The 14,762-nt window shown below is 48.8% G+C and overlaps 1 protein-coding gene across 9 annotated transcripts in view; it reads right to left on the bottom strand.

Annotated features, from left to right (window-relative positions):
• Rnf123 (ring finger protein 123) overlaps window positions 1-14,762 on the bottom strand; it is a 29,173-nt gene that overhangs the window by 4,727 nt on the left and 9,684 nt on the right. For all 9 annotated transcript variants that reach the window (XM_078043187.1, XM_021727478.2, XM_040269714.1 and 6 more), the window contains 18 exons: window positions 14,456-14,555; window positions 14,207-14,268; window positions 13,968-14,039; window positions 13,630-13,750; window positions 13,048-13,149; window positions 11,572-11,678; window positions 11,149-11,347; window positions 10,656-10,801; window positions 10,267-10,350; window positions 9,460-9,567; window positions 3,379-3,556; window positions 2,515-2,589; window positions 2,294-2,381; window positions 2,119-2,206; window positions 1,947-2,031; window positions 478-617; window positions 181-369; window positions 17-92 (listed from right to left, as the gene is read on the bottom strand). In XM_078043187.1, coding sequence (XP_077899313.1) covers window positions 17-92; window positions 181-369; window positions 478-617; window positions 1,947-2,031; window positions 2,119-2,206; window positions 2,294-2,381; window positions 2,515-2,589; window positions 3,379-3,556; window positions 9,460-9,567; window positions 10,267-10,350; window positions 10,656-10,801; window positions 11,149-11,347; window positions 11,572-11,678; window positions 13,048-13,149; window positions 13,630-13,750; window positions 13,968-14,039; window positions 14,207-14,268; window positions 14,456-14,555 — 2,020 coding nt within the window. The remainder of the gene's footprint in view (window positions 1-16; window positions 93-180; window positions 370-477; window positions 618-1,946; window positions 2,032-2,118; window positions 2,207-2,293; window positions 2,382-2,514; window positions 2,590-3,378; window positions 3,557-9,459; window positions 9,568-10,266; window positions 10,351-10,655; window positions 10,802-11,148; window positions 11,348-11,571; window positions 11,679-13,047; window positions 13,150-13,629; window positions 13,751-13,967; window positions 14,040-14,206; window positions 14,269-14,455; window positions 14,556-14,762) is intronic.

Here is a 14,762-nt window from a genome sequence, read left to right as displayed (position 1 = left end):
GCATCTAGGTTCTTACCAGGTAGTCGTAGGGTGACCACACGGTCAAACAAGTTCCTCTCAGCTGTCACACGGTTCAGCACCTGATTCAGCAGCTGTGGGGGCAGGAGCCTTTTGTACATGGATAAGCTCACCAGTGGGGTATACCCAGGATCCTACCCTCCTTGCCCTAGATGGACACACCTGTGCAAGACGCCGCAGCAGCATCTCAGAGGTAGGCCGGGCCCAGTCAAGGAATATCTCAGGCACCAGTGTGATGGTCATTTCCAAGACACGCAGCAGGCTGACTGAGAGGTCAAAGCAGGTGGCACATACCTTGAGCTGTCTGCTGTCCACAAAGTTTCGTTCCAGGCGTTCAGCAGCCTGCTGAATCTGTGCAGCCAACAGGTAGGCAAGCAGCAGTCAGAGGCCTGGCTACAACCCAGGTCCACACCTTGGTCCCTTTACCACCCTGGCCCATAGGGCCCCACCATGGCCTACCTCCTGGATCATGCCGATAAACTCAGAGAAAGCCCAGTTGAGTTGGTTGAGGACACTGTTGAGGAAGCTGGGTGCCACATCAGAACCCTGCCGCAGCAGGTCTGCCATGTGCTGCTGCAGCAGGGTAGAGGGGCAGGGTTCTGCAAGCGGATGGGAAGGCACATTATCAAGGACTTCAGGACAGTATTCCTAACTGTTTGCCTTTGTCCTCACCCACTGGTATAAGAACAGAAAGACGGCTCCTGGGAAACATGCAGGTCAGGGTACAGAACTACCTGAGGATTAGAGCTCAACTGTCCCCTCCCTCTCTGGGGCAAACCAAAAGCTGCAGGTGTGTCCAGCCCCATACCACATCATCCACCCTAGGCCTAGGGCAGTTATACAGCTGCAGCCTGACCCCAGCAAGTTCTGAGTCACATGCCCATCAGACAGGGCCAGATATAGAGCAACTTAGACTTTTCCCCACTAGCATTGAGGACAGATTCTCCAAGAATCTACTCTGTGCCCTGCTGTCCTCTACTTTCCTCTGCTGCCCTTGGCCTCGCCTTGACATGTGTCTGAAGTGGTGGGTGCCAAGTCTGGGCTGACAGACAGTGGTAACTAGAGCTCTCAGCTGCAGCTGTCTCAGTATATCTCACCACTCCTCTAGATGCAAATCAATAGTTCCTTCAGCCACAGAAAAGATCTGGCCTCCTTGCTATTCTCCACTTGCAGCTCAGTTCTGCCTTAGAGGCAGGTCTGAGATATTTGGCAAGGACTTGCTGTGTGACTTTGCCTAAGGCATTCAGGCTCTCAGAGGTCATTTTTTCAGACCAAAGCACAGGCTGCAATGGGAAACAGGCATGGTGAGAACAGTGGGTACAGGCTGGTCAGACTAAGACCTTAGGCCAGGTCTAATGAAGGTCCTGTAGCTCAAGAGACTGCAGGACACAGGAGAGAGACCACACATAGGCTCTGCTCCCAACCAAATGCCTCTTACTCCAGGAAGCCCCATGATCATCCCTTGGGGCTCTGGCCAATCTCCAGCCTATGCATATCTTGCCTCAGGGATGCAAGGCCTAAACTAAGCCCTTTGTCTGGCACCAGCAGATACCAAAGGAGCAGAAGCACATAGTGCTGTGACAAGCCTGGAGGTCAAGGAGCTGGCATAGAGGGCAAGGGATAGAGTCTCTACTCCAGCGGCCTGGGTAAAAATGGCACCTTTTCACTGTGACACTTGCAAAGCAACAGGCTCAAAGAATACAAATGGAACCGTGGAGTGAGAGGGAGTAGTCCCAGAGCATCCTTAAACTGGGAAGAAGCAGGAAAAATGCAAGCCCCAAGGGACAAATGGAGTTTGGAGCCAACACAAGTCCAAAAGAGGGGCTGGTAGGAGCAGAAGAGTCTGAAAGAATCCAAGAGCAATGGGAAATCCAAGCTTTTTTGCTCAGGAGGCTGCCAGGCAGAATATGCCCAACCTGGATACTTACTCTGGAGGCTGGGCAAATTGGCATCCTCTGGCTTGGTTTTCAGCAGGTGTGGCAGCCGTGTATAGCGGTACCCGAACCCACAGCCCTGGGGGTGGGGCCAGCTGAGGTCAGTGGGAAAGAGCTACCTTCCCCCCAAAGGCAGCCTCAGCAGCCCCCCTAAGGTCATGCTTACCCTCCAGAGCCGCACTAGGATCCAGTTGGTCTGGGCCCAGGGCCGCTGCTCATAGGGTGCCAGGAGATTCCTCACCATGGCGATACGCCTGTAAGGGTGAGGGGCGGCAGACACATGGTGAGGCAGGGCAAAGTGCTGTGCAGGACAGGGTGTGATTCCCCAACCCCCTACTCACTGATCCTCAGGGATTCTTTCCACAGCCCGCAGAGAGTGTGGGTAGCACACGTAGCTGGCCAAGGCCTGCATCAGTGAGTCTCGAATGTCTGCCACAACAGGCCATGCCTTAGCAGGTGCCCAGCATAAGCCCTATCCCCATGCCACAATATACACAGAAAACAGCCCACCAGAGGTGCCATCCCATCCCCACCTCCCTGGGCCCTCTGCAGGACACCTCACCAGTGCCTACTATGCGTGTGTCAGCAAAGTGTTTGGCAAGGATGGCAGCCAGGCGAGTCAGGGTCTCTTCATAGCCTGCAAGGGTGGGCGGAGAAAACCACTGGCTGGGAGCAGGGGCTCCAGAGACAGACATGACCCTTGGCAGAGTGGGTGGGCTTGGATAGTAGGCTCCAGAGCTAGCTCCAAAAGCCAATCTGGACCTGGGTTGGCACCTGGGGACATTGGGTAGAGCACTCAAACTAGCAGTTGGGGAAGGTAAGGCACAGACTCACTGTGGGGGGAGGGCCTAATCTGGACTCAAACTCATCTTAACACACCCATTTGTTGACTCAGCAATCAAAGTCACTGGACACTCACAATTGTGTCTTTGAAGACAAAGCCTGCACCAAGGCCTGGGCAGGGCAGGGTTGGGGCCTGGCAGCTCACACAGCCTGATCCAGAAACCAAATGCCAGGCCCAGCCTAGAATCAGTATCTTGGAGAAGCACAGGATCCTCTGTGGCTATAGCAGGGCCCCACCTCCTGCTATAATTTACAAAGATAGTCTGCCCTTGACCCACTGCCACATACTGTGACTAGCGTCAGGGTGCTTGGGTGAGGGGCCACAAGGCTGCTCAATAGCATCAGGAAGAAGAAACCAGGGGTCCCACTGCACCATCTATTTTCCCTCCAGTAGCAGGGAGAAGCAGATTCCAAGGCAGAGTGTAAATGTGAACTTGATACAGGGAGGACCATGGGATAGAACCAACCTTCCCTCTGTCCTGTGGATGTATGCTGCAAGGCCACATATGGCTCAGATCAGGGCTCCTGAGAGTCACACTAAAGGCCCCTTTCTATCCCCTCCCAGCCTGAATGGTCCCATCACCTGGGAGCTCCTCCATGCTGTGCACAGGACCAAAATAATTCTTGAGAGCACTGTAGCTGTTGATGGCCACACTCAGGTAGAACTCAGGCATGAAGGCAAAGAGAGAACCTGTGCGATCACCATGCTCAATGGTCCGTAGGCAGACACGCAGTAGCCAGTAAATGTCTAGCATTTTCTCCTGCAGGAGGCGTACAGGGTGTTAGGTTTTTTACTGGAAGGGTCCTGGATACATTATCTGGTCTGGGAATTGGTAATGCCTCACTAGGACAATGACATCAGAAGTGAGAGCTGGACTGCAGAAATGTGAGCAGTGGCTCAAGCAGGGGTGATCAAGTCGTCAGTAGGGCAAGAGGAAAGCATCCAAACTGGAGAGTGCAGCACTATGACCCTGACAGGAATTCTGGTTTGCTAGAGGATGATATGACCAAGTCTGAGTTGAAGCACTGCCCAGTGCACAAAGGGGCTGCAGGGACAAGTGGGGACAGCTTAATGAGGATACCAGTCTTGCGCAGGTCCAAAATGGTAGAGAAAATGACTGCATGACAAGGGGAATGGACTAATAAAATACGGAAGCAAAGGACATGTCACACCAAGAATGGGACCCACACATCTGGTGGTAGTAGAGCCTCCATGGAGGTCAAAAGTACTAGAGGAGAAGCAGGTCTGGTGCAGAGCACAGGGGAGTGTGGTTTAGGAGAAAAGGAGCATGAGGCACCTGGTGGTGTCCCGAAAGAAATTATGTAAAGAGGCAAGTAAATTTTGGTCTGGAGATCAAAGGAGAAAAAGTGGGGAGCAACATAACTGCTAGTGGAAGAGTGGCCACAGAAAAGAGATGAAACCTGCTGAGGGCACTGTTCCCCACAATGTGGCTCCCATAAGTCTGTGTTAGGATCATAGGAAGGGACATAGGCCAGAATGAGGCCCCCAGCCCCAGCTCAGACCATAGCAAATACACCTCTTAGAGTGGAACTACAGTATCTGCACTTGATACCAGCTCTCTGAGGTGCTCCAAAACCCAACAACCCAAGGAGATAAAATCAAGGAGTCAGAGGTATGCGTCTGGGCCCACTCAGAGCAGTAGGCATCTTGCTACCACAGATGGCCAGGGAAGATGGAATCTGAGGTGAGGATGACAATGGCAATAATATACCTAAGGGTCTAATCAATGGAGAAAGAAACTGCCAGCAAGCTTGGGGGAGAACTTGGCAGGACTATATCAGAGGAGTCAAAGAGCCTCTGCAGGGCCAAGAGGTGGGGGAAGATAAGGTGACTAAGACAGAGAAAGAAGAGAGGGGATTGAAGGTAGGTACAGGACCAAGGAAAAGACTTCACACACTTTCCTTTAATAATGAAAGGAACTTCTCAAAATTACAGATGAGTGAGTCTAAAGATGCAAAGGTAAAGAAGGCAGCTCAACATAATAAAGACTCTGTATGAAAAGCCTACATCTGCCAGCACACTCAATAGTGAGCCTGGCATCAATCCCTCTCTAAGACCAAGAAAAAGACAGGGTTGCCACTTTTGTCACTTCTATTCAACAAAGTACTGTAATCTTAGCCAGAATAAATTAGGCAAGAAAAGAAATAAAAGGCATACAAATTGGAAAGAAAGTGGTAAAATTATTTTACATGTATAAAATCCTAATGATTTTACACATACATACACCTGGTAGAATTAATAAACAAGAGCCAGGTGTGGTGGTGTACACCTGTAATCCGAGTGGCTCGGGAGGCTGAGTCAGGAGGATTGTGAGTTCAAAGCCAGCCTCAGCAAAGCGAGGCACTTAGCAACTCAGTGAGACCCTGTCTCTAAATAAAAATATAAGAAAAGGGCTGGGAGTGTGGCTCAGTGGTTGAGTATCCCTGAGTTCAACTCTGATACCAAAAAAAAAAAAAAAAGAATAAACAAATTCTGAAAAGTTGCAGGATACAAAATCAACACACAAAAATCAATTGTTTCCTTATTAACAATGAACAAAGGAAACCAAGAAAACAATTCCATTTATTAAAACAGGAATAAACAACTTGAAGAAGGCAAAAAGACTTGAAGCTCCACGAAAACTATAAAATGTTGCTGCTGAAAGAAATTAAAGATTCTGCCAGGTGTGGTGGCACACATCTGTAATCCCAGCAACGAGGCTGAGGTGGGAAGATCACAAGGTGGAGGCCATCCTGGGCAACTTAGTGAGACCCTGTGCCTAAATAAAATACAAACGAGGGGATGTGGCTCAGTGGTTGAGCACCCTGGATTCAATCCCTGATACCACCAAAAAAAAAAAAAAAAAATTCCAAATAAGTGGAAAAACATGCTGTGTTCATGAACTATTAGCTAAATATGTTAAGATGTCAACACTGCCCAAAGGAATCTACCAATTCAATGCAATTCCTATTAAAATCCCTACTATTATTTTTTTTAGAAATAGAAATTCATATGGAATTTCAAGGACCTTGAGTAGCCAAAATACTCAAGAAAAAGAACAAAGTTGTGGAGGTCTCATACTTTCTGATTTCAAAATGTATGGCAAAACTATGGTAATCAAACCAGTGTGGTGCTGGCATAGATCAATGAAATGGAACAGGGAGTCCAGAAATAAACCCTCAACTGATTTTTAACAAGAGTGCCAAGACCATTTAATGGGAAAAGGCCAGTCTTTTCAACCAATGGCACTAGGAATACTCGATAGTCACATGCAAAAGAATAAAACTGAACACTTGTTTTATACCATAAAATTAACCCAAATGGATAAAAAATGTAAACATAAGACTCAAACCCACAAAACTCTTAAAAGAAAACAGAGAAAAAGCTTCATGGTATTGTATTTGGCAAAGATTTCTTGGATATGATACCAAAGGCACGGGCAACAAACAGAAAAAAAATAGATAAACTGGATTATGTAAAAATTAAACATCTGTATCAAAAGATACAATCAATAGAGTGAAAAGGCAACCAACAGAATGGGAAGAAATACTTGTGAACTATATACGTGGTAAGGGGTGAATAACAAGAACATACAGAGTCAGGCATAAGTGGAACATGCCTATGACTTGGAGGCTGGGGCAGGAGCATCACAGGTTGAGACCAACCTCAGCAACTTAGCGAGGCCCTACTGCACTTAGCAAGACCTTGTCTCAAAATAAAACATAGGGGGAAAAAAAAAGGGCTGAGGATGTGGCTCAGTGATTAAGTAAACCTGGGTTCAATTTCCAATATAAAAAAAAAAAAAAAGATAAAAGAATATACAGAAAGTCTACAACTCAACAATAACAAAAATTCAAAAATGAGCAAAGGGACTGGGGATGTGGCTCAAGTGGTAGCACGCTCGCCTAGCATGCATGAGGCACTGGGTTCGATTCTCAACACCACATAAAAATAAAGATATTCTGTTCACCTAAAACTAACTAAATAAATAAATAAATAAATAATTTTTAAAAAATGAGCAAAGGACAAGAACAGATAAATCTCCTTGGAAGATAATGTAGATGTACATTATACACATGAAAAAGTATTCATCATCACCAGTCATTAGAGAGATGCAAATCCAAATTAGAATGAGTTACTACCTCACACTCATTAGTAGAGCTACCATGAAAAAAAAGTGTTCGCGGGCAAGAGGCAAAACTGGAACCCTTGTGTACTGTCAGTGGGGTTGTAAAATGGCGTAGCTTCTATGGAAAATAGCATGACAGCTCCTCATAAAAATAAAAATAGACTTACCGTATAACCCAACAATTCTACTTCTGGGTATATACCCAAGATAACTGGAAACAGGTTTTTGAAGGGGTATTTGTATACCAATTTTCACAGCAGCATTATTCATAATAGCTAAACTGTGGAAGCAACCTAAGAGTCTATGATTAAATATGAATGGATAAACAAAATGTGATATATACATACAATGGAATACCATTCTGTCTTAAAAAAGGAAGGAAATTCTTTTTTTTTTTTTAAGAGAGAATTTTTTAATATTTATTTTTTAGTTTTCAGCGGACACAACTTCTTTGTTTGTATGTGGTGCTGAGGATTGAACCCGGGCCACACGCATGCCAAACGAGCGTGCTACCGCTTGAGCCACATCCCCAGGCCAAGGAAGGAAATTCTAACACCAGCTACAATATGGATGAACCTTGAGAACATTAGGCTAAGTAAAATAGGCCAGCTGCAAAAAGACAAATACTGTACGATTCTACTCCTATGTGATACTTAAGAGTAATCAAATTCAGAGATAAAAAGTAGAATGGGGATTGCTAGGGCTGAGAGGAAAGAGGTATGGGGAGTTATTATTTAATAGGTTTTGCAAGATGAAAAGAGTTCTGAAGATTGGTACAACAATGTGAGTATACTTAACAATTAAAAATAAATTAAGGGGTGGGGTTGTAGCTCAGCAGTAGAGCGCTCACCTAGCACATGCGAGGCCCTGGGTTTGATCCTCAGCACCACATAAAAATAAATAAATAAATAAATAAAGGTATTGTGTCCAACTACAAGTAAAAAATAAATATTAAAAAAAATAACTTCAAGATGTGGGCTGATGGGGCTGGGGATTTGGCTCAAGCGGTAGCATGCTCGCCTGACATGCGTTGGGTTCGATCCTCAACACCACATAAAAATAAAATAAAGATATTATGTCCACCTAAAACTAAAAAATAAATATTAAAAAAAAAAAAAAGATGTGGGCTGAGGTGTGGCTCAGTAGTTAAGAGCTTGCCCAGCAGTAGCAAGGCCCCAGGTTCCACCCCCAGCACTGAAAAGGAAAAAAGATTATAAATTTTATAAATTTTTTTCAGGTGGGGTCTCACTACATTTCTCAGGCTGGTCTCTAACTTGTGGACTCAAGCAATCTACCTATCCAGAAGGTTAGGTGGGACTACAGGTATGTACCTCTGTGCCCAGCTAAAGATAAGTTTTATGTCATGTATATTTTACTACAGTTATAAAAACAATGTTGGTGGAGAGGGAAGAAAGAAAGTGTCCTGAGGGGCTGGGGTTGTGGCTCAGTTGTAGACTGATTGCCTTGCACATGTGAAGCCCTAGGTTCGATCCTCAGCACCATATAGAAATAAATAAATAAATAAAAATAAAGATATTGTGTCCATCTACAACTAAAAAAAAAAAACAGAAAAAGAAAGAAAGTATCCTGAGAAGACAGTGTGGGAGGGGATGGCCATATTGCCTAGGGAAGTAGGCAGGTATGAAATCTTAGTGGTGGGGAAAAAAAAGGAAGTTTCCCTGAACTGATCACCTTCATGGGGCTGAAGGCAAACGTTACCTTCCGCAATAAGAGGAAGGAACAAGAGGTGGAAGTGATTTAGATTTGGGGAAGATGCCACTAGGAGAAATACCAAAGCACAGATGGCACAGTGGAAATGGGGACACCAGAAGCCTTGATTGCCTAGTTCTTGAGTAGGGTCACGCCTAGGGGACAGCCCGGCATGTGGACACATGTGCACACACATATCCTACTGGTGGGAGGGAAAATACAGATTCGAGAAGAAACAAATGGGAAGGATTGGGATTGGGGCTGGAGTCAAACTTCAGTCCCAGTAGGAGTGCAGAGTCCCTTTAAGTAACCCACCAGGTCCAGTATCTGGAAGAGCAGAGGCTCATCTTTCTGATTAGTTGCTGTGTGTACTCATCGTCAAAGATGGCATCTGGCATACTCTAGCATTTGGATTTATGTTATCAAATGAATGAGCAAGTGAAGAAAAATGAGCAGGCCAGCAGCCTTGTGGATGACAAGTGAAGAAGGGAAGGCTCAGGGAGGGTCACAGAGCCCTAATGTGCTAGGAGAGAAGGCGTTGTCCAGGACTGAGGAAGGACAAGGAAAAAAGAAAGGCATGTAGAGTCAGAACTTGTCTCCCAAAAGGATTCATGAACATTTTGGGGGTCAGAAATGGTCCCTCGGGGCATGAGAGGCACAGAGGAAATGGCATGGGGTGGGAGGAGGGATTCTAAAGGGACTCATGTGTCCCAGGGCCCAAAAAGGCAGAGAGCATGAAGGGTCTGGCATAACCTTGCCCAACCCATAGCCAGATAGTGAGGTTGGGAAGAAGTCAGTTGCTAGCTAAGGCCATGCCTACTCACCTGGGAATAGACGGTAGCATGAACCCAAGCAAGACGGCGGCTCAGGTGGTCCAGCTTTTCTGAGAAAACTTTCTGGCTCTTGGTCAACTCTGCAAGGATATCCTTCCTCTGCCACCCAGGAAGAAAGGAAGACCATCAGGACATAGCCTCCTAGTGCCAGGAGTAGGTAAGGGGTTGGATTTCACTTTCAAAACTCTCCTCTGCCACTGACTGGCTGGTGACCCTAAGCAAGTCCAGAACAAGGCCATCGTTGTCCTCTCAGGATGAGGAATTAAGGCCCAGCTGGGGGTCTGTAAGGCCCTGGTTGGAACACCGCAGGGACTCAATGCCAAAACTGCAGCTTAAGCAGCTGATCAGGCCCAGGGGTCTATTAACAGTGGGGGTAGGGAGATCTGCCAGGGAAGCCCAACCCAGGCTAGGCAAGCAGAGGGATTCTGAGAGTGGGGGAAGCCAGGCTTGCTTCCTGCTGACTCTGCAAGTGGCCAAGGAAGCACTCAGGGTAGATCCATAATTGATGAGGAGCATAGTGAATATCAGCACTTAATGGATGGTGGGGGGGAAAGGGGGTGGAGCAGGGGCACCTTGGCACCAGGCTGCAGCTGGTTGATAGAGCTCAGGTTATGGCCATCCCTGCTGCCAGCCTCTCTCATTGCCCTGGTATGGTCAGGGCAGGGGTGGAATAAAAACTGAAGGGGCAGCCCCAGAACCAAATTTTCTCCGTGGGATGCCCTGGGAACCCCAAGTAAGCAAGCTGCCCATGTGCAACTACCTGCCATCCCAAGACCTGCCTGCCTGCCTAGGCCTTACCCGCCTAGGGCACCGGCGAAGCTTGTCCTCCGTGTCTCTCAGAGCCATCGCATATTCATTGACATCATCAGATACACCAACCATCTAGAACATTGGACATGTCCAGGGTGACTATTGGGTACCTTAGTCAGGCTTATTCAGACTCAGCTTAGACTCCAGTACAATAAACTTCCCAACCTTAGGCCTAGGTCAGTCTCCCACAAAAGGAAACTAAGTCAGCCTTAAGCAGCAGAGGCAAGGCATAAATCAGTCTTGCTGTGCCATGTGCTCATGTGCACAGTCTTGCAATAGGCACCCCTGCTGGCACATGGACATATGTGCACATACATATCCGACCACACCATGCAGAATACCCTGCACCCAACAAGCATAGACCAACAGTGCAAGACCTTGCCTAGCTGCTGGTGGACGCTGAGATTATACATCATGACGGCACCATCTAGAACTTCCAGCAGTGAGTTCTCGGTGAGGGGCTGCTCAGGTTCCTCAGGGGGCCGTCCTAGCAGCAGGCCCTCATTCCAGTGGCTGCCCTCAACTAGGGAGTCAGGGGAGGGCAGAGTCAGGACAGGGGCATCCTGGTTTTCTCCTAAACCTGTGCAGCCTGGATGGGCCTCACAGCAGGAGAGATGATCCTCTCTCCCCTTTCCTTACCCAAGGAGGGACCCGCAGGGGTAACAATATAAAAGGGAAATGAGGTGCAGGGCAAGGCCTCACAGTGGCAGGACCTATTTCTGTAGCATTGATTTCTTGCCTTCAGACTGTTCTTCCTGTGCCCTTAGGATGCTGCCAGGCAGAGTGGGGGATGGGGATATATTTTGGCTTTGCCCAAGGTGGGGAGTTGTACACAACAGAAAGATCCCTCAGGCCCCACGCAACACCTACTGTCCTCACGGGTCCTCTGCTCCACACTCAGCGTGCGGACCTTCACTTTCTCCAAGGTGCTCAGAGGCCGCCGTGGGGTCATGAGGCTCACAGCTGCTGTGCTGAGGAAGCGGTTGGCTCGGCCCAGAGTTGGAGAACTGAGCCAGCCAGGCCGGGGCAAGGGCAGTGCTCCCCCAATGGCCAGGGCCTGCATGGGGCGCTGTGGTAGAGAGAGGAGGCCAGAGGCTACTCAGCCCCCCCAGACCAAGGCCCACTTACAGCTTCCTTGATTCTTGGGGGTATTGAATGGGAATGAAAAGTTCATGCCTCCACCCACAGCAACGGAACCTGCCTGGTAAGAAGACCCTTTCCTACATGGCGGAGAAGCAGCCTGGTATGACATCCCCACATAGATGATAAAGCAAAAGCCCCCTACTGCCACACCTGGGTCCCAGCTGGGGTTGCCTCATCATCCTCGTCCAGGTCATCCATAGTGGCTGCCTGGAGTTCCAGTGGGTCAATCACAATGTTGGCTTTGGAAGCAAGGTCATCTGGAAGGAATGTCAGGACAGGAGGGTCTCAGGCCATGGGTAAGATGAGGGGCCATGAGCAGAACAGTCCAGGATAATGAAAACACTGGCAAGCTGGGAAGGAGGCCTTGCAGGGTCCTATTATGCCTGCCCTTTGCCAAGAGAAACCCAGACTTCTCTGCACCCCAAGGGCTCCTCATCTCACAGTAATCTGTGGCAGGAGGCACTCCCCATCACACCCTCCTGTTGGTCCCCATGTGTTTTCCTGTGATATCATGCTCTCTAGGGCCTCTCCTACACTGATTGTCCCATAAACAAAAGTAAGTCCCGCTGGATATGGTGGTGCAATTCTGTAATCTCAGTGGCTTAGGAGGCTGAGGCAGGAGGATCTTGAGTTCAAAGCCAGTCTCAGCATCTCAGCAAAGCCCTAAGCAACTCAGTGAGACCCTGTCTCTAAATAAAATATAAAAAGGACTGGGGATGTGGCTCGGTGGTTAAGCACACTGGGTTCAGTACCAAAAAAAAAAAAGTAGGTCCCAGGCTGCTTATGTCTCTGCCCTACTTTGCACACTTCCCAGGGTGCCAAGCCTCATCCCAGGCTCCTCCTCATCTCTATGCCAACAGCTAACAGAACCAACCCATGCCTTGCTCCTTGAGCATCTCTAACACAAAACTTGTCATCCTGCAGTCCTTTTCCATGATAGTTCCCTAGTGACCCAAACTCTGGCAGGACTGGGATCACCATTTACTTTTTCCTTTCACTTATGCCCTTCTCCTCTTCCTCCACTGCCTGGGCAATTGACCTCCCTGACATCTTTCTCAATTCCCACACTCTGTCCTCCATACCGTGGCAGGCAGAGGGAGATTCTTATAACAAAGCCCCCAATCTTACTCCATGCCTTGTCCAGGCCTTCCAAAGCTGCCCCTGGAATGGGTCCACATCTGCTTTGCACCCAAAGCCCTCACATTTGTCTCATTTCCCACCATTCCCTACTTCACATTTTACTCCCCAGCACACCAGCTGCTTTTTGTTTCCTGGCTATACTGAGCTGTTTCTAACTCTTTGCCCTGTGTACCCTATACCTCAGCCCTCAGCACTGGAGCAATCTGTGCCCATCCCTGAAGGCAGCTCAGGTAGCACCTGAACAGCCCTACCTTGCCAAAATCCCATGGTCCCATCAGTACACCTCTCCTCTGCTTCGTTAGTGCACTGCCAACCTTCCAGTGGAGTGGGTACCAGACCCAAGATCAGGGGCATGACAGATCAGCAGCTCCCTGAGTGTGTGGAGAGACTCAGGCGCCCTCTGGTGGGAATAGGGGAGGTCAGCACCCACAGCAGAGCCCTACCAGGCTAGGTGGGATTGTTTACTGCCCAAGAAACTGCACGTACCTTTGAGGGTCTTTCGAAGATGTGACAGGAGGCCCCCAAGGCGTTGCAGGTCAAAGTAGTCCACCTTGCCATTATAGAAGATCTGGGGTGGGATGTAAGCTTCTACAAGGAATTGGGGAGGCCGGGATAACAATCAGGGCTTAGTAGGATGACACTCCCTTCTACTCTGGTCTAGCACAGCCAGCCACTCAGAAGCAGAGAGGATCCCACCCCAAACTTATGAGATATCCCCAACTCAGAGTGGGTAAATTTTCCACTTTCCCCTGGAGAAACTACAACCCAAACACAGGGCCCCCCTGAACACACTAAAGGTATCCCTACAAAGGACTACAAGGAGCTGGGTAGGCTAGTACTGAGACCTAGCAGGAGCCTATAAGGATAGTAAGAAAAACATGGGCTCAATGGTCCTGAAACACAGAGCCCTTGAAGCCCCAAGTGGAGAAGCCTTAGGTAGGGAATGAATCAAATGGGCAGGAAGCTGGGGCAACTCCTACCAGCCTCCTACATCCAGTTCAGCATTTCACATTAACACGAGTATTAACTCTTTCCAGTATTTCTGACCTGGGGCCAGGTTTTACTTACCCTCACTGAAGGAAGCACGGGGGTTGGAGGCCTTGTATTCATCCCAATAGTAGCGGAGGGCAGAGATGAGCCGGTGCAAAAAGCAGACCATGTATTCGGGGGGGCAGAGCATAGGCATGTTCTGTCAGCAGAGGACCCAAAACATTAGTGCTAGCCCACAGCCCAGCCCATTTCTTGTCCAAGGACCTGCTCAGGATCCCAGGAGGGAAAGGTGGCAGAGAACAGAGCAGGGCAAGGCAGAGATACAGCAGGCTGAAGGGGTGCCAGAAGTCCAGGGTGCAGCCCTTACAACACAATCAGCCAGAAGTCCACTGAGGGCTGCCCTGGAGGACACCTACCCCACGGCCACTGGCATTCTCCTGCAGAAACTTTCGGAACTTGGTCAGGAAGATGTATCTAGAAGCTTCACCCTTTAAGGAAAGGGAAAAAAGGCTAAAATAAGCTGAGAATGCTGGCCCAAACTGAAAGAGCTCAATGCTGTAACTTCCCATGAGCCAGCCCCTGTCATCTGGGTTTGGGTCCCAATAAAGTACCCCTCCCCATCAGAGACCCACACAGGTGTCTTGGAGTCACTCACCCCATTATCATCTTTATTGTCCAATAGCAGCTTCAGGATCTGGACCTGTAGTTCTTCCACCACTGGGAATGCAGTGGGAACACAGTCCTCAGGCTCCCAGGGATGGAAGAGGGATAGGTTTGGGTCAGGCCTCCTCCACCACCAGGGTCCTCCCAGTCCAACCCAGGCATGGGGTCACTGCTGAGTACTCCCAAACACATACACACAAATTCCCCACCCCCTACCCAGTGGCTGAAGCGGGGTGCAGACCTTCAATGCGTTTCTTCAGCCTTTGGCAGCCCCGCTCGTAAGCTCGCCGCCGTAGCCGCTCCTCAGCAGTCTCTTCATTTACCTCCTTACTCTCTCTGCCCTAGGCAGGGGCAGAGGATGAAAGACAGGGTTTACCGGAATCTTACTCAGTCTTACTTCAGACAGAAGAGCTCTATCCTCATTCCCCAGAACTCTAGGGACCAGGGCTGGGCAAAAGGCATCATGTGCTAACTGCCAGGCAGTTCTGGTAACCTGGGCCAGCCCTCACCTCACCATGACCACTGCCCACCCTACTTGGGGTCTGCCC

The sequence above is a fragment of the Ictidomys tridecemlineatus genome, chromosome 3 (assembly GCF_052094955.1).
Source record: "Ictidomys tridecemlineatus isolate mIctTri1 chromosome 3, mIctTri1.hap1, whole genome shotgun sequence".
In the NCBI taxonomy this organism is placed as follows: domain Eukaryota; kingdom Metazoa; phylum Chordata; class Mammalia; order Rodentia; family Sciuridae; genus Ictidomys; species Ictidomys tridecemlineatus.
Note: the sequence above shows the minus strand (reverse complement) of the source record. Positions and strands in the feature narration are given on the sequence as shown.